General features: G+C 43.4%; 1 protein-coding gene across 2 annotated transcripts in view; it reads right to left on the reverse strand.

Annotated features, from left to right (window-relative positions):
* Nucleotides 1-2,014: 2,014 nt before the first annotated feature.
* LOC106560658 (serine/threonine-protein kinase N2) overlaps nt 2,015-19,092 on the reverse strand; it is a 50,162-nt gene continuing 33,084 nt past the window's right edge. For both annotated transcript variants that reach the window (XM_014123742.3, XM_014123743.3), the window contains 18 exons: nt 15,093-15,247; nt 14,663-14,786; nt 14,025-14,182; nt 13,343-13,556; nt 12,661-12,846; nt 12,238-12,347; nt 9,142-9,285; nt 8,948-9,023; nt 8,665-8,845; nt 8,406-8,529; nt 7,923-8,126; nt 7,729-7,820; nt 6,506-6,682; nt 4,894-4,956; nt 4,668-4,744; nt 4,006-4,256; nt 3,754-3,834; nt 2,015-3,608 (listed from right to left, as the gene is read on the reverse strand). In XM_014123742.3, coding sequence (XP_013979217.1) covers nt 3,405-3,608; nt 3,754-3,834; nt 4,006-4,256; nt 4,668-4,744; nt 4,894-4,956; nt 6,506-6,682; nt 7,729-7,820; nt 7,923-8,126; nt 8,406-8,529; nt 8,665-8,845; nt 8,948-9,023; nt 9,142-9,285; nt 12,238-12,347; nt 12,661-12,846; nt 13,343-13,556; nt 14,025-14,182; nt 14,663-14,786; nt 15,093-15,247 — 2,621 coding nt within the window. In that variant the 3' untranslated portion in view covers nt 2,015-3,404. The remainder of the gene's footprint in view (nt 3,609-3,753; nt 3,835-4,005; nt 4,257-4,667; nt 4,745-4,893; nt 4,957-6,505; nt 6,683-7,728; nt 7,821-7,922; nt 8,127-8,405; nt 8,530-8,664; nt 8,846-8,947; nt 9,024-9,141; nt 9,286-12,237; nt 12,348-12,660; nt 12,847-13,342; nt 13,557-14,024; nt 14,183-14,662; nt 14,787-15,092; nt 15,248-19,092) is intronic.

Below are 19,092 nucleotides of genomic sequence, written 5' to 3' on the forward strand. Positions count from 1 at the left end.
CGTTTCCTATCAATCCCAATGTTGTAAAATATTCCTGGAATGATATTGCCACTACTCTACCTCTACTTGTATGCATTTGATGAAATAGTATTGGAATATCACCTTTATCAGCAGTAGGTTTATACAGTGTCAGCATGGCTGGTTCCTGCTCTGTCAAACTACACACCCTGTTTCAGACCAGTCATGCAGGCTGGGGCACAGTACAGCCTCTTCCATGTGCAGCCCTGGACCGTGGGAGAGGGATCCTGTTTCTCAGGTCAGACTCATCTGAGTCAGAGTATACTTGTAGTATAGCACGCACACACTGTCTGAAACGTGACTTGAGGCTGGTTTGTCAGGTTTCACTAGAGCTACCAGTTTATTATCTACGAGTGTTTCGGTTCAGGATGAACTACCAGTCAAAAGTTTGGACACACATACTCATTCAAGGGTTTTTCCTTTATAATTTACTATTTTTACATTGTAGAAGAACAGTGAGACATAAAAACTATGGAATCATGTAGTAACCAAAATATATTAATCTAAATATTTTATTTGAGATTCTTCAAAGTAGCCACCCTTTGCCTTTGACAGCTTTGCACACTCTTGGCATTCTCTCAACCAGCTTCATGAGGTAGTCACCTGGAATGCATTTCAATTAACAGGTGTGCCTTGTTAAGTTAATTTGTGGAATTTCTTTGCCTTAATGCGTTTGAGACAATCAGTTGTGTTGTGACATGGTAGGGGTGGTATACAGAGGATGGCCCTATTTGGTAAAAGACCAAGTCCATATTATGGCAAGAACAGCTCAAATAAGCATTGAGAAACGACAGTCCATTACTAAGACATGGTCAGTCAATCTGGAAAATTTCAAGAACTTTGAATGTTTCTTCAAGTGCAGTTGCAAAAACCATCAAGCGCTATGATGAAACTGGCTCTCATGAGGACCACCACAGGAAAGTTAGACCCAGACTTACCTCTTCTACAGAGGATAAGGTCATTAGAATTACCAGCCAAATAAATGCTTCAGAGTTCAAGTAACAGACACATCTCAACATCAACTGTTCAGAGGAGACTGTGAATCAGGCCTTCATGGTCGAATTGCTGCAAAGATACCACTACTAAAGGAGACCAATAAGAAGAGACTTCGTTGGGGCAAGAAACACAAGCAATGGACATTAGACCGGTGGAAATCTGTCCTTTGGCCTGATGAGTACAAATGTGAGATTTTTAGTTCCAACCGCTGTGTCTTTGTGAGACATAGTAGGTGAACGGATGATCTCCGCATATGTGGTCCCACCGTGAAGGAGGTGTGATGGTGCTTTGCTGGTGACGCTGGTCTGTGATTTATTTAGAATTCAAGGCACATTTAACCAGCATGGCTACCACAGCATTCTGCAGCGATACACCATCCCATCTGGTTTGCTCTTAGTGGGACTATCATGTGTTTTTCAACAGGACAATGACCCAACACACATCCAGGCTGTGTAAGGGCTATTTGACCAAGAAGGAGAGTGATGGAGTGCTGCATCAGATGACCTGGCCTCCACAAATCCCCCAACCTCAACCCAATTGAGATGGTTTGGGATGAGTTGGACTGCAGAGTGAAGGAAAAGCAGCCAACAAGTGCTCAGCATATGTAGGAACTCCTTCAAGACTGTGGGAAAAGCATTCCAGGTGAAGCTGGTTGAGAGAATGCCAAGTGTGCAAAGCTGTCATCAAATCAAGGTGGCTACTTTGAAGAATCTAAAATATTTGGATTTGTTTAACACTTTTTTGGTTACTGTGTTATTTCATAGTTGATGTTTTCACTATTATTCTACAATGTAGAAATTAGTAAAAAAAATAATAGACAAACCCTTGAACAAGTAGGTGTGTCCAAACTGTTGACTGGTACTCTATATGTTACCAGACTGTGAACCGTATTCCCCTTTGGCCTCATGCCACACCATTATTCCCCGTTTGTTATAATACACTACATGAATACCACAACAACCTATATCTCCTAATCACTTGAAGAGGAATAACCAGAGACTTTGCTTCCATTATATGAAGTATGTATTTAATTACTTGTGATATGCTGGTCTAATTTTTTCTTGACATGAGCTAGCCACATAGTTGTATAAATGACTGATAATGCATGTTCCAATCAGCAGACATTCTGATTCAACTAACAGAAGAAGAAAAAAATTGCCATCGAGCCCCAGAACATTTAAAACGGTCTAAAATTGAGATCAAAATACTGAAGAGGTGGTTGTCACACCTTCATGAACCATTCCTCACATGAGCAAACATAACACCACCCTCGGACTGTCTTTTCAACATGACTACAAAAAAGTACTCTTGTTTCGGCATGATGTCACACGCCAACAACAATTACACTTATTGTGAATATATATATATATATTTCTACATTCCTTTGAAAATAGTTCAGTCTCTCACGAGCTGCCTGTCTGGCATCTCCATATACCTGTATCCAAACATCCTGTAAAACATGATTATACTATACATCAGAGTCAACATGATAGTGTTCTTTCTTATAAAACAGTATAAAACTAAGCTTTTTTTTCAATACATGATGTATGGGGTGGGGATTGCTTGTGTTTGAGGAGGAAAAACTGAAAACCCATCAAAGAATAAACATCGATTGGAGTTAAACTGCTTTACAAGGTTCAAGTGCTCCAATCAATGTCTAATCTTGGCCAAGGTCTCTTCTGTCAGATGCAGATAGTTTGAGAAGAGAAGACTGAATTTTTGGCAGCTGGCTTTGGTAGGGTTTTCAGTACCTGATGATAGTTACTGATTGAAAGCCCTTAAATTGTGTTACATTAAACAGTTTAAGGCAACTTTAAAATAAATACAATAACATCCTGCTAGATCAGTCAGAATGATAAATGTGGTAATGCTTTTCATACATTTCTTGTTATTGGGCCATAATTCCGTTTCTACACGCCACAGTTACACCTCATAAGCTATTAACTTGATTTTCAGTCTATCCTTTTTTGTTCAGAGAAATATCTAAAAGAGCTGAAGATGACCTGAGAAGGTGATTATGTGGAATGACCCAGTGATCTGAGAAGGTGATTATGTGGAATGAACCTCTGATCTGAGAAGGTGATTATGTGGAATGACCCAGTGATCTGACAAGACTAAATGATGGTTCTTAGCTGTCTCAAATTGACAGTTAAAAATACAAATAAAAAAGTTGAGTAAAACTTCATAGAATTGCCAGTCTCTTACATGGCACAGACAGCAAGGAACAGAGTGCAGCAACATGTTGTTGATATCCTTAGGGAGAGAGTGTTGATATTGCTGTTGGTCTCTGTTACAGACAGTTCACAGTGTTAGGGAGGGTGTAGTAGTGTTGAGGTGGAGCAGGACGCTGGTAATTGGCTAACACCAGTGTGCAGGAGACTGGCTATTGGCTAACACCAGTCTGCGATGTAGTCAAAGTCGGCAAACATTTGCTGGTCCTCGGCTGTCAGAACCCTGGGTTCCCGGGGCGGAGTCAGGATTGGTACTTCTGAGGTGAACTCGTCATCAAAGTTACTGACATCCTCTCTACCTTTGATGGTGGGAATGAACTCTGGCCGCACCTTCTTAGCCAGTAGACCGTCCCAGTCCACATTCTAAGGGAATACAGACCATCAAGAGAGATATAATGCATTACGCATAGCTCAAAGGTGTTATGAATGCACTTATAATGCATTATGAATAGTTAATAAACAGTTCACACTTTGCGATTGGGATCATAAACCAATACCGGGAACCTACCCTAAAGAACGGATGCTTCTTAACTTCCTCTGCGTCTTTCTCACCAGCCCCAAGACGTCTCTCTGGGTTTCTCCTCAACAGCTGGGGATAGGAAGAGTCGACTTAGTTACAAAAGAACATGCATTTACATTATACTCCATAAACTGGTGAACAATAGTCCAGTAAACACAACTAAATTCTCAGTGTACGTTGAATTATTTTACATGCTGATCTAAATAACCATTCTGAGATACATAAGTAAACAAACCATACCCTTCTCATGATGGAAATAGCTTCGGTAGAGAGGAATCGTGGGTAGCGGACTTCATCGTTTACGATGCTGTCAAAAACCTCCTCTTCATCATCTCCAGGGAATGGGGACTCCCCCACCAGCATCTCAAAGATGAGCACGCCTAGGCCCCACCAGTCCACGGCCCGCGTGTATGACGTCTCTGTCAGCACCTCAGGGGCCAGGAACTCAGGAGTACCGCAGAAAGTACTGGTGCGGTCCTGATAGCCCATCCCTACAGGAACACACCAGCAGACAGAGAGATGATCATTGAAGCCAACTATAACAAAGCAATACCAAAGGGGTTATTATTCAAGACTGAGGGAGTTAGACTTGTCTTGCATTAAACCCCTAGGGCCAGTTTCCCAGACACAGATTAAGCTTAGTCCTGGACTAAAGAGCTGCCAGTGTCGAACATTCTGGGGGCGACAGGTAGCCGAGTGGTTAGAGCGTTGGACTAGTAACCGTTGCAAGATCGAATCCCTGAGCTTTTTACCTTGCCCCGAGCTGACAAGGTAAAGATCTGTCGTTCTGCCCCTGAACAAGGCAGTTAACCCACTGTTCCTAGGCCGTCATTGAAAATAAGAATTTGTTCTTAACTGACTTGCCTAGTTAAATAAAGGTAAAATAAAAATTCTCCACCCACCTTCTTTACATAGGCCAAAGTCAGCGATCTTCACGTATCCCTCTGTGTCCAGCAACAAGTTGTCCAGCTTCAGGTCTCTGAAGAAGATGATCACAGAAATACAAGAGGGGCATTCATCAACTATTGTAGTACCAAATCATCATATGTGGTGTTCGTAAGGGACTAACCAATTCATGTATAGTACAGTAATATATACAGCTGTATGTGAACAGTTGTGTGGGCATACCTGTATACAATCTTATGGTCATGAAGATACTGCAATCCCAAGACAACACAAGCAGCATAGAACCTGATGGAGACCGGAAATAAAGCTGTTAGATATACACAACATGAAAATCTACCACACACTTAGCCAACTGAGAATAAACAAAGCCTCAATTTCATTAGGACTCAATTGACATCATTCATTAGTCCACTATGAAATTACACTGAATTAAAAAAAAAAAAAAAATGCAACATTCAACAATTTCAGAGATTTTATCGTTCATATTAGAAAATCAATCAATTTAAATAAATTCATTAGGCCCTAAAAATGTGATAATCTACGGATTTTTATATGACTGGGAATATACAGATATGCATCTGTTGGTCACAGATATCTTAAAAAAGGCAGGGATGTGGACCAGAAAACCAGTCAGTATATTCAGGCCATGGAACAACTGGGACAATTTTCAGCTTTCAGGAATTGTGTACAGATCTTTGCGACATGTGGCCGTGCGTTATCATGCTGCAACATGTGGTGATGGCAGTGGGTGAATGGCATGGCAATCACCTCATGTTGCAGCATGATAACGCACGGCCCCATGTCGCAAAGATCTGTACACAATTCCCGATTCCTGATCAAGATCTCGTCACGTATCTGTGCATTTAAATTGCCATCAATAAAATGCAATTCTGATGCCTGCCTATACCATAACCCCACCATGGGGCACTCTGTTCACAACGTTGACATCAGCAAACCGCTCGCCCACACAATGCCATATACGATGTCTGCCATCTGCCAGGTACAGTTGAAATAAAAAAAAAATAAAAAATATATATATATAATTTCGGGATTCATCCGTGAAGAGCACACTTTTCCAGCGTGCCAGTGGCCATTGAAGGTGAGCATTTGACCACTGAAGTCGGTTAAGACGCCAAACTGTAGTCAGGTCAAGACCTGGTGAGGACGACGAGCACACAGATGAGCTTCCATGAGACGGTTTCCGACAGTTTGTGCAGAAATTCTTTGGTTGAGCAAACCCACAGTTTCATCAGCTGTCCAGGTGACTGGTCTCAGACCATCCCGCAGGGGAATAAGTCGGCTGTGGAGGTCCTGGGCTGGCGTGGCTACAGGTATTCTGTGGTTGTGAGTCCAGTTGGACGTACTGCCAAATTCTCCAAAACAACGTTGATGACGGCTTATGGTAAAGAAATGAACATTAAATTATCTGGAAACAGCTCTGGTGGACATTCCTGCAGTTAGCATGCCAATTGCATGCCCCCTCAAAACTTCAGACATCTGTGGCATTGTGTTATGTGGCAAAACTGCACATTTTAGAGTGGCCTTTTATTGTCCCCAGCACAAGGTGCACCTATGTAATGATCACGCTGTTTAAGCAGCTTGATATGCCACACCTGTCAGGTGGATGGATTCTCTTGGAAAAGGAGAAATGCTCACTAACAGGGATGTAAACAAATTTGTGCACAAAATTTGAGAGAAATAAGCTTTGTGTGTGTATGGAAAATGTCTGGGATCTTTTATTTCAGCTCATGAAACATGGGACCAACACCTTACATGTTGTGTTTATATTTTTGTTCAGTGTAGTATGTAATGAGGATAAGGAGTTGTTACTCACACAGCCCGAGGTTCTTGGAACACGTCTGTGTGTATGTGCATCATGAGGTCACCACCAGCCGCATACTCCATGACAAAGCACACGTGTTCCTTTGTCTGGAAGCACGCAAACAGGTTGACCAGGAAGGGATGTCTGACGCTGTTCACAGTCTCAAAGATACGCTTCTCACACATCAGGCTGAGGATAGGACAGAGGTCAGTTATTTTACCACAGATAATTCTTAAATTCTAAGGATTTTTAATGCATCAGAGAGACAATATAAATCAATATAGATGCATCTCAAATTTACATTGAGTGGTCAAAACATTAAGAACACCTGCTCTTTCCATGAAAGACTGACCAGGTGAATGCTATGATCCCTTATTGATGTCACTTGTTAAATTCACTTCAATCAGTGTAGATGAAGGGAGGAGACAGGTTAAAGAAGGATTTTTAAGCCTTGAGACATGGACTGTGTGTGTGTGTCATTCAGAGGGCAATAGGCAAAACAAAAGATTTAAGAGCCTTTGAACAGGGTATGGTAGATGCCAGGCGCACCGGTTTGTGTCAAGAACGGCAACGCTTCTGTTTTTTTTCCACACTCAACAGTTTCCCGTGTGTATCAAGAATGGTCCACCACCCAAAGGACATCCAGCCAACTTGACAACTGTGGGCAGCATTGGAGTCAACATGGGCCAGCATCCCTGTGGAACACTATAAACACCTCGTTCCGATGAATTGAGGCTGTTCTGAGGGCAAAAAGGGGTGGGGGGGTGCAACTCAATATTAGGAAGGGGTTCTTTCTTCGTTCTCTCCCCAATTTCGTGATATCCAATTGGTAGTTATAGTCTTGTCTCATCGCTGCAACTCCCATACGGACTCAGGAGAGGCGAAGGTCGAGAGCCGTGTGTCCTCCGAAACACAACCCAACCAAGCCGCACTGCCTCCTGACACAATGCCCATCCAACCCGGAAGCCAACCGCACCAATGTGCTGGAGGAAACACCGTACACCTGGCGACCGTGTCAGCGTGCACTGCCGGCCCGCCACAGGAGTCGCTAGTGGATCTCCCGGTCGCGGCAGGCTGCGACAGGGCCTGGACTCAAACCCAGAATCTCTAGTGGCCGCAGCACGTGATGCAGGGCCTTAGACCACTGTGCCACTATGGAGGCCCCTAGGAAGTTGTTCTTAATGTTTTGTACACTCAGTGTATATTGTCATTAAGTTGTCGGCGTTACTTCCTACCTGTCTACTTCATCACGTGATACAATGTCTCCTTTCTTCAGGGCCTTGATAGCAAACATCTCCCCAGTACTTTCATAGTCAGCCAGGAGCACCTGTTGAATAACGGAGCGGTTAGATCTGGCGAAGGTAAAAAAGGCTATGCATGTGACATCACTACTGCCTTCCTGAGACATGAAGATCATGTGTGGTCTTACCTTTCCAAAGTGTCCTCGGCCCAGGACTGCCACACATTTAAAGTCTATGAGACTGAACTGGAACTCTTCCTCCTCCCTGGTATCCGTGGTGTGTTGGACAGGTAACCTCTCATTGGGCTGCTCTACAATAACACTGTCGTCTAGTTTACACTTCAACATACTGTTCCTGCTCTCATTCAGGAAGTCAAATGTAGACATGGCTTCCTGGGAACAAAGTACATCAAATCACAATCACGGTTAGGTCAAAATACACCAATCACAGTTAAATAAAACCAACTTTAACAGTTACAGAACTGTCACGGCATGTTACATTACAGACCGTGTTCTCTAGAGCAACTTACAAGGGCAATAAAATAACATGGCTGAAGAACAGCATGAAACGAGTCAGAAAAACGGATTAAATGGTCATCTCTTTACTAAAATAACCAACAGCAACATGAATCTTTCAGAGTTTGTGAATTGATACATTGTATTGACAGCTACCTGTACTTTCTCTCCGTCTGCGATACTGCTCTCCAGAATGGGCTCTCCAATAGAAGCCACAGTGTGGCGCTTCAAGGGAAGTGAGGGCTCTTTGCCAAACTCCAGTTTGGTTACCATCAGGTCACTGAAGAGAGAGGTCATTTCAGAAGGGGACTAAACTGACATTATCATGCAACTTTAAGTTTCATTTCTGTTCACTTCAACAATCTGTCAGGGGGTGGACCAATAGATCGTCGCTGGACGAGGTGTGCGTGTTTACCTGGGGGAGGCTGGGGAGGACAGGTGCAGGATGGACTGGGACTCAGGACCTAGCTCTGTCCCCATGTCTGGCAGCTGAGCTGGACTGAAGGAGTTGTTGACGGAGGGGATGGCTCTCCTCACCAGCCGACCCCACGTAGCGATGTTGATGTTCATCTGAGGGGCACGCAGGAATGTCTTCCCTGGGACAGAGCGGAGGGTCACAACCATAGCTCCATTCATCCAATCAATAAAATCAACAAACATTTATTTATTTAGACCTTTATCCAACAAACTGTACAGACCTTGTTGTTTGGAGAATATCTTTTTTTGCCTTTGAAGTTTTGACCTCCGCTCAATAACTGGGTTGAAAAATGTAACCTGAGGGAAAACACACATAGGTTATGAGTAAATTCTGTAAATATTATAAATCTTTTTTTTTTAGCAGGAAAAGGTAAATGTGGGTGTTTGTTGGGGGAAGTGGATCATTGAATAGTACCTCAGCAAACAGTTTTCCCTGAGGCTCCAGGTAGAGGCACATGCCATGTCGTTGGTTGTCCAGGAAGTCTTCCAGGCGTAGGAACTTGACGGCACACAGCGATCTCCAGTCCCTCCAGTAGACTGAGATCTCCAGCTCACGAGACTGTGGAAGACACATACTGTAACATCTCCCCATCAGGTCTCCTCCTCTAACACCAGTCATCAGGTCTCCTCCTCTAACACCAGTCATCAGGTCTCCTCCTCTAACACCAGTCATCAGGTCTCCTCCTCTAACACCAGTCATCAGGTCTCCTCCTCTAACACCAGTCATCAGGTCTCCTCCTCTAACACCAGTCATCAGGTCTCCTCCTCTAACACCAGTCATCAGGTCTCCTCCTCTAACACCAGTCATCAGGTCTCCTCCTCTAACACCAGTCATCAGGTCTCCTCCTCTAACACCAGTCATCAGGTCTCCTCCTCTAACACCAGTCATCAGGTCTCCTCCTCTAACACCAGTCATCAGGTCTCCTCCTCTAACACCAGTCATCAGGTCTCCTCCTCTAACACCAGTCATCAGGTCTCCTCCTCTAACACCAGTCATCAGGTCTCCTCCTCTAACACCAGTCATCAGGTCTCCTCCTCTAACACCAGTCATCAGGTCTCCTCCTCTAACACCAGTCATCAGGTCTCCTCCTCTAACACCAGTCATCAGGTCTCCTCCTCTAACACCAGTCATCAGGTCTCCTCCTCTAACACCAGTCATCAGGTCTCCTCCTCTAACACCAGTCATCAGGTCTCCTCCTCTAACACCAGTCATCAGGTCTCCTCCTCTAACACCAGTCATCAGGTCTCCTCCTCTAACACCAGTCATCAGGTCTCCTCTAACACTAGTCATCAGGTCTCCTCCTCTAACACCAGTCATCAGGTCTCCTCCTCTAACACCAGTCATCAGGTCTCCTCTAACACTAGTCATCAGGTCTCCTCCTCTAACACCAGTCATCAGGTCTCCTCTAACACCAGTCATCAGGTCTCCTCTAACACCAGTCATCAGGTCTCCTCCTCTAACACCAGTCATCAGGTCTCCTCCTCTAACACTAGTCATCAGGTCTCCTCCTCTAACACCAGTCATCAGGTCTCCTCCTCTAACACCAGTCATCAGGTCTCCTCTAACACTAGTCATCAGGTCTCCTCCTCTAACACCAGTCATCAGGTCTCCTCTAACACCAGTCATCAGGTCTCCTCCTCTAACACCAGTCATCAGGTCTCCTCCTCTAACACCAGTCATCAGGTCTCCTCCTCTAACACCAGTCATCAGGTCTCCTCCTCTAACACCAGTCATCAGGTCTCCTCCTCTAACACTAGTCATCAGGTCTCCTCCTCTAACACCAGTCATCAGGTCTCCTCTAACACTAGTCATCAGGTCTCCTCCTCTAACACTAGTCATCAGGTCTCCTCCTCTAACACTAGTCATCAGGTCTCCTCTAACACTAGTCATCAGGTCTCCTCTAACACTAGTCATCAGGTCTCCTCTAACACTAGTCATCAGGTCTCCTCTAACACTAGTCATCAGGTCTCCTCTAACACTAGTCATCAGGTCTCCTCTAACACTAGTCATCAGGTCCAATCAGGTCTCCTCTAACACCAGTCATTAGTTAGTCCCACTAAAAGCCTGACTTTTGGAAGCTTCAGGGGAAAGTAATAGATTCCTGCAGACTTAGTACCAGCCGTCGCTGGTATTCAGACTTAGAGTTGCACAACTCCAGAATAGAGAGCTGCTCTCACCTTTCTTGTCTGGGTACGACGTGCTAATAAATCAGTGTGTTTTGCTGAAGGTTGTGAAATATAAACAATAAACCAAATACAAACAAATCTGGATTGAAAAAAAAAAAAGTTGTTTGAGGCGATTTCAGACACTGATAGCATTGTATGGGAAAAGGAAAACCTTCCCAGAGTAATTGAGGTAAAGCCTAAAGTGAAGTGGTCTAGATTACCCTGTCTAGTTCCACAGTGGATATATAGTGAAGTAGTGAAGTGGTCTAGATTACCCTGTCTAGTTCCACAGTGGGTATATAGTGAAGTAGTGAAGTGGTTTAGATTACCCTGTCTAGTTCCACAGTGGATATATAGTGAAGTAGTGAAGTGGTCTAGATTACCCTGTCTAGTTCCACAGTGGGTATATAGTGAAGTAGTGAAGTGGTCTAGATTACCCTGTCTAGTTCCACAGTGGATATATAGTGAAGTAGTGAAGTGGTCTAGATTACCCTGTCTAGTTCCACAGTGGGTATATAGTGAAGTAGTGAAGTGGTTTAGATTACCCTGTCTAGTTCCACAGTGGATATATAGTGAAGTAGTGAAGTGGTCTAGATTACCCTGTCTAGTTCCACAGTGGGTATATAGTGAAGTAGTGAAGTGGTTTAGATTACCCTGTCTAGTTCCACAGTGGGTATATAGTGAAGTAGTTTAAATTACCCTGTCTAGTTCCACAGTGGATATATAGTGAAGTAGTGAAGTGGTTTAGATTACCCTGTCTAGTTCCACAGTGGGTATATAGTGAAGTAGTGAAGTGGTTTAGATTACCCTGTCTAGTTCCACAGTGGGTATATAGTGAAGTAGTGAAGTGGTTTAGATTACCCTGTCTAGTTCCACAGTGGGTATATAGTGAAGTAGTGAAGTGGTTTAAATTACCCTGTCTAGTTCCACAGTGGATATATAGTGAAGTAGTGAAGTGGTTTAGATTACCCTGTCTAGTTCCACAGTGGATATATAGTGAAGTGGTTTAGATTACCCTGTCTAGTTCCACAGTGGATATATAGTGAAGTAGTTTAGATTACCCTGTCTAGTTCCACAGTGGATATATAGTGAAGTAGTTTAGATTACCCTGTCTAGTTCCACAGTGGATATATAGTGAAGTGGTTTAGATTACCCTGTCTAGTTCCACAGTAGATATATAGTGAAGTAGTTTAGATTACCCTGTCTAGTTCCACAGTGGATATATAGTGAAGTAGTTTAGATTACCCTGTCTAGTTCCACAGTGGATATATAGTGAAGTAGTTTAGATTACCCTGTCTAGTTCCACAGTGGATATATAGTGAAGTAGTGAAGTGGTTTAGATTACCCTGTCTAGTTCCAATGTAAACTTCTGGTCCCAGGACTGGTTGCTGACTGGTTTCCAGCTGGTCTGTCCCACTTCAGTGTTGTCCAACTTTAGCACAGCACTGATCTCATCTGGAGAGAGCGAGAGAATACATTTATACAATCTGGACACAAGGTAATGTTCAGTAGGCATGAAATGGACTGAAAACAGGGGGTACTTGTCCAATTGTCTGTACTCGTGCTTTAAGAAAACGCTTGTTTTGATTTTCTGTGCAAAACATTTGAACAGCAACCTTGATTTCACCACTCTGTTCAAACAGCAGGCAGACACTGAGCAGTATTTCACAGCTAGATGCAAAGCATTAGTCAGAGCAGCTTCTCTGAGCAGCTTCAAAACATCAGACAGAGACACATTGGGGTGTGAGTCAATAGAGCAACACTCAACTGGACAGGTCGTCGGACTTGGAGAGGTTGCGTGAGCTGGCTCCTTTGTTCTTGTTGCTTCTGGACATGAAGGAGGAGCGCTGGTCACTGGGGCTCCAGCCGGGGTGGGAGGCTGAGGGGGCCTTACAGCGACCTGGGACCTCCTCCAGCAGATCCTGACAACCCATCAGACGCACCTCCAACGTACCTGGAAGAAAAACAGGTAAAAACACACTAGACAGTAGCCCAGAAAGACGAAGGCCGGGGAGGGCCCTGTGTATCAATGGTCTCAGAGTAAGGGTGCTGGTCTAGGATCAGGTCCCTCCTGTCCATGTAAATATTATTCATTGTGATCTAGAAGGCAAAACTGATCTTAAAATCAGCAGTCCTCCTTGATACTGCCACTGCACTATGGACTTACACGTTGTTATTGTAAATGTTGCTCAAGTCTGACCCGAGTGGGTGAGGCATTACATACTGACTCAATCTGAAGTTTATCATGGTCCATCATGGTCTAACAGCAGTTTATTCTATTCACAGTACAATGTGCATGTGTGTTTGGGATGAGGGTGGCTGTGTTATGTCGTGTCATCTCTGTTTACCTTAAGGAACGACTTAAAGAGAGGTGCTATGTTTTGAAATCTAGGGTATCCCGTAACGATAAGGACAACATTGAGTTGTTGCTTCTAAAAGGAGAGTCTTACCTGTGAGTGCAGCAGGCTTGGTGACCGTGCTGTACTGGTTGTATGTAGACATAACGCTATGGCGTGGGCTGAGTGGAGGGGACACCACCATGGCTAGTTCCTCCATGATGAGAAGGCTCTTAGGGTGGTTCTTAGGCAGCTCACTCAGCCGCTGCTCCAGAGATAACTTCAGCAGGTCCAACTTCTGATTGGACTCATTGAACCGGGCTTGAGCCTGGGAAAAAAAAGAGACCAATATTAAAATGTTTAAACACACTAGGACATAACACAGGACCATAAGACTGGACACATCTGAGAACTTCATTTTAGTGCAAGCATTCAGAACGTATTCAGAGGTTAACACTATGGAACACCTGGGTGAGGAACGGTATGCTGTGGAATGTTTATTTTTACATTCCACACCGATGTGTTATGGTAACCTGGCTAGACACTCTGCAAGATTTTACATTTACCGTCATTCACAGAATTTCCATGATCTGAAAAGAATATGGAAGATAGTCTTCACACTCCTTCATCCAGCCAAAAAACCTGCCTAGAAATTTCCAGATCTCCTGCTTATTCCCTACTATCTGGGAATCTTCCAACCAGTATTTCTGAAAAAAATAAATAAAATAAAAAAACTGGGAATTTTAGGTAAAGTAACCAGAATTTTGCAACCCTAGGTATAAATCCATCGTCTCACCTCAGAGTGGGCCTTCTTCTCCGTAACCTTCCCAGAAGAGCCCAGCAGGATCATGACGTTCTGGGCTCCATCAGCTACAGCATGTTCTATCCTGGAGTGATGTCGCAACTCCTCTAGTCTCAGGTCCAGAGGACTGATGATGGGCTTGGACACAGAGACTGGGGACCAGAAATGTCTTATCATTATCACTGAGACTGGGGACCAGAAATGTCTCATCATTATCACTGAGACTGGGGACCAGAAATCTCTCATTATCACTGAGACTGGGGACCAGAAATCTCTCATTATCACTGAGACTGGAGACCAGAAATGTCTCATCATTATCACTGAGACTGGGGACCAGAAATCTCTCATTATCACTGAGACTGGGGACCAGAAATCTCTCATTATCACTGAGACTGGAGACCAGAAATACCATAACTATTACCTTTTCATAACCCAGAAAACATTTGAACATATCTGTACAGGGAGGTTTAAAAATGTTTGTAAAACAAATCAAACATTTTAAAAAGGATGCACAAAGTCCAAAAAGCCTAATTCCCCACATATACTTCATATAGCAGAGGGAAAAGCCCTCCAACAGACAGACGCATGCCATTGACGAGAGATGTGTTTCTAAGGTTATAGTGGGTTCATACCGTCGTTATTGCCGTAGTTGGTCTCACCAGTCTGGCTGGCTTTGAGGATCTGCATCCTGATAAACTCCATCTTGGTCTTGCTGTCCTGCAGCATCTGCTGAGCAGTGGCAAGCAGCTTCTTATCCTATTGAAGTTAGGAGGGGGGGATACATGTAAACATAAGCATGTTAAAAACGGGCTATTTCTTTAGCTCAGTGTTTTAACCATTTTGTTTTCGCCATTTGTTTTGATTTCTTTTGGAAACAACTTACTCATTCACTCTCAAAAAGATCAAAATAAACATTCTTAGCATTTCAACTTGAGTAACATATTCAATAACAGCGACTTTGTACGGCTGTGTATATGGTCTTTCAAATGAGGTTAAAAGCATTGAGACATTCCAGCTCAACTCAAATCTAATAGGGTAGCCATACCCTCCATCACACACTACCTTGGAGGATCCATTGGAATACATCTGGATCATATTCTCAGCTCCTTGTTTGCATTTGAGCTCAATGTCGTTCTGCTTCTTCAGAGCCCCCAGTCTGCTACTGCACATTCTGGACTCACTGCTGGGGGTGTCTGGGGTCAGAGGGCAGCCGGGAACTACAATAACAGGACAGATATGAGAGGGCAGTCAAACTACAACACAAAAAAAAAAAATCTGGGATGAAATTAGATGCAATAATGCAAAAGGAAGCAGAGTGGACTCCAGAGTGGCGCAGCGGTCTAAGGCACTGCATCTCAGTGCTAGAAGTGTCACTACAGACCCTGGTTCGATCCCGGGCTGTATCACAACCGGCCGTGATCGGGAGTCCCATAGGGCGGAGCACAATTGGCCCAACGTCGTCTGGGTTATGGGAGTGTTTGGCCGGGGTAGGCCGTCATTGTAAAATAAGAATTTGTTCTTAACGGACTTGCCTAGTTAATTAAAAAGGTTAAATTGTATCTTGATAGCCAATGTAATGGTCAGTGAGCTTATTTGAAAATGTTGATACTGCGCAGTAGTATGCAGTCCATGTTGATACTGTCAAAATAATCACATAGTAATATAGACCTAAATTAATCAAATTGAGCTGTTTTTTTGGTAAAGACAGGATTTTTCCCAGACATCTTTTTCTATTTAGAGTCTGTTGAGCAATATTGGTAGCTGTCAGATTGTATCAATGTAACATTGTTAAGGCTTGTACAGACAAGCTGAGTTTCACTGACAGAGAGAACAGGTTTCAGTGAGACTGACTCCCAGGTGAAATGGAAAGAGTGGGGCCCCACACCACAACAGGACGTTAGCGTTCACAGCCAGGCCATGGAACAGACTGCACAGAACAACCACCCTGGGTCACATGGAGAAACATTTCCCCCTTTTGGATCCTCAAGTGACTTCCAAGTCATATTTGACAAAATCTGACAATTATCACCGTCTTCCATATAACCTTACACCCCCCAATGGAATACCGAATCAAAGTAGTTTATTTCCCATAATAAAAAGCCCCTATGAAAAGCCCCTGTGATGTACAGGAAAATCCCTCCCGATGTACAGGAGAAGGGAGTTACATGACTTCATCACTGTTTAGCTATTTCCCCCTTTCGTTACTTCATCGATCACAAAAGAGCACTACTGTACTGTACTCGCGCCATTCCAGACTCCAGAAATTCATACCAGGTCGTACAGGAGACCGGAGGCCACTTTCTATCATGAATGAATGAATGATCTACTGTCCTGTCTATTTAACTCAACATATAGGCCTACTGTACCTTTCACAGGGAATTACAAGAATACAATGTTTGTACAATACTCTGCATGTCTTAGGAAGAGAGTCTGCTTGTTCAGACTGTGTGGTACTATCAGTCTTAACTAAGCAAGACATGTACAGTAACTATTCTCCATATCTTCAAAAAGACCTCCCTGAAATCTAAACACTTCCTACTTCCTGTGTAGGGCACAGCAGCTCAGAAAGATGGAGGACAAGACAGAAGATGATGCTTGTACCTTCAGATAACTGTCAAAGAAAAGAACATAAAGTGTCTTAATAGGGCGTTGGGCCACCACGAGCAGCCAGAACAGCTTCAATGCTCCTTGGCATAGATTCTACAGTTGTCTGAAACTCTATTGGCGGGATGGTGAAATGGTTGGAATGGTGGTGGAAAACGCTGTCCAGAATCTCCCATCTCACCGGGCAAAAACTAGTTGAACACAATGTTGTTTCTACGTCATTTCAACCCCAAAATTCTAATGTGACGACATTGAATCAACATGGAAAACTGATTGGATTTGCAATGACAGGATGACATTTTTGGTTGATTTCACATTGAATTCACATTTGTTAACAACTCAACCAAATGCAAATCAAATCTAGACGAACTGGCGTCTGAGCCCAATGGGATAGGTGTTCAATTGGGTTGAGATCTGGTGACTGACACACAGACCCTTTAACCCCTCCATGCTCCTTTCAGACCCCTCTTTCAAAGTCACTGAGATCTCTTCTTCTAGCCATGGTAGCCAAAACAATGGGGCAACTGGGTATTTTTATACCCTAAGCATAATGGGATGTTAATTGCTTAATTAACTCAGGTACCACACGTATGTGGATGCACCTGCTTTCATTATACTTTGTATCCCTCATGTGTTTTTATCATTTTGGCAGTTACCTGTACTACAGTGCTTCATCAACAGCATAGAGATGGTCCAGGTTCAACTTGGGGGAGGTCAATACAGTACCATATAGTGTACAACATACTGTACTTGGAAGCCTACATAGATGAGAGTCAGGTTTGATATCATAGACATCATATATAAAAGGGCTCACAGAAAACAAGAGTGAGTGTGTCAGAGGTAAATAGATTTATAACTAGCAGCTAGACTTGCAGAGTGAGTGTGTCAGAGGTAAATAGATTTATAACTAGCAGCTAGACTTGCAGAGTGAGCGTGTCAGAGGTAAATAGATTTACAACTAGCAGCTAGACTTGCAGAGGTAAATAGATTTATAACTAGCAGCTAGACTTGCAGAGGTAAATAGATTTATAACTAGCAGCTAGACTTGCAGAGGTAAATAGATTTATAACTAGCAGCTAGACTTGCAGAGTGAGCGTGTCAGAGGTAAATAGATTTACAACTAGCAGCTAGACTTGCAGAGTGAGCGTGTCAGAGGTAAATAGATTTACAACTAGCAGCTAGACTTGCAGAGGTAAATAGATGTACAACTAGCAGCTAGACTTGCAGAGGTAAATAGATTTATAACTAGCAGCTAGACTTGCAGAGTGAGCGTGTCAGGTAAATAGATTTATAACTAGCAGCTAGACTTGCAGAGGTAAATAGATTTATAACTAGCAGCTAGACTTGCAGAGTGAGCGTGTCAGGTAAATAGATTTATAACTAGCAGCTAGACTTGCAGAGGTAAATAGATTTATAACTAGCAGCTAGACTTGCAGAGTGAGCGTGTCAGAGGTAAATAGATTTACAACTAGCAGCTAGACTTGCAGAGGTAAATAGATTTATAACTAGCAGCAAGACTTGCAGAGTGAGCGTGTCAGACTTTGCATCCCAAATGGCACCCGATTCCCATATTTGAACAGACCCCTATGGGCCCTGGTGAAAAGTAGTGCACTATTTAGGAAATAGGGGGCCATTTGGGACTCACACAGAGGCTGTGTGTGTGTGAAGGGCAGTCTGTCTCCTTTGGGACACACACAGAGGCTGTGTGAAGGGCAGTCTGTCTCCTTTGGGACTCACACAGAGGCTGTGTGAAGGGCAGTCTGTCTCATGAACAGAAGCGACACACTGCAGCTTTAATGGCTCATGGAACCAGGAACTTGGAAAGAAGGGTTTCCAGACAGACAGATGTTTTCCCCTGTTCATGCTGCCTGATGTACTCCTCACCCCCTCTTCAGTCTCATCCATTTCACTAACAGGATGGCTATAGTCTGGTGGAGACTAGACTACTTGACTTGAGACCCTTCTTCCTGTCCTAAAGACCCTTGTTCTCTGGAAGAGGGGGTCTGGACATAGAAAAAGCCCCATAGCTCATTCTTCCCGATGTACTACTCAGACACGTTCCAATTAAGGCAACAGCTCTTCCTCTAAAACAGAGCTCATGTGCACTCACTCATACAGATAGTTTGTGTGTATGTATTGATATGTGCCTTTAAAAAAAAGAAATTGTTTTAATTATAAAAAAAAGAAATTGTTTTAATTATTTTAAAAAATTGTTTTAATTGATTTAGTTCTATTCTTGTCTATTGATGTTCTGTATTATGTCATGTTTCCTGTTCTGTGTGGACCCCAGGAAGAGTAGCTGCTGCTTCAGCAACAACTAATGTGGATCCTAGTAAAATACCAGAAAAGCAGTCATTCAGAGTCATTAACAACCAGGGGATGCAAAAATACACTACAGTCTACAGTAACCTTGCAGCAATCAAACCCACACAGACTAGCAGAGCCCAGTGGGTAGAAC

The sequence above is a fragment of the Salmo salar genome, chromosome 10 (assembly GCF_965601325.2).
Source record: "Salmo salar chromosome 10, fSalSal1, whole genome shotgun sequence".
Lineage (NCBI taxonomy): Eukaryota > Metazoa > Chordata > Actinopteri > Salmoniformes > Salmonidae > Salmo > Salmo salar.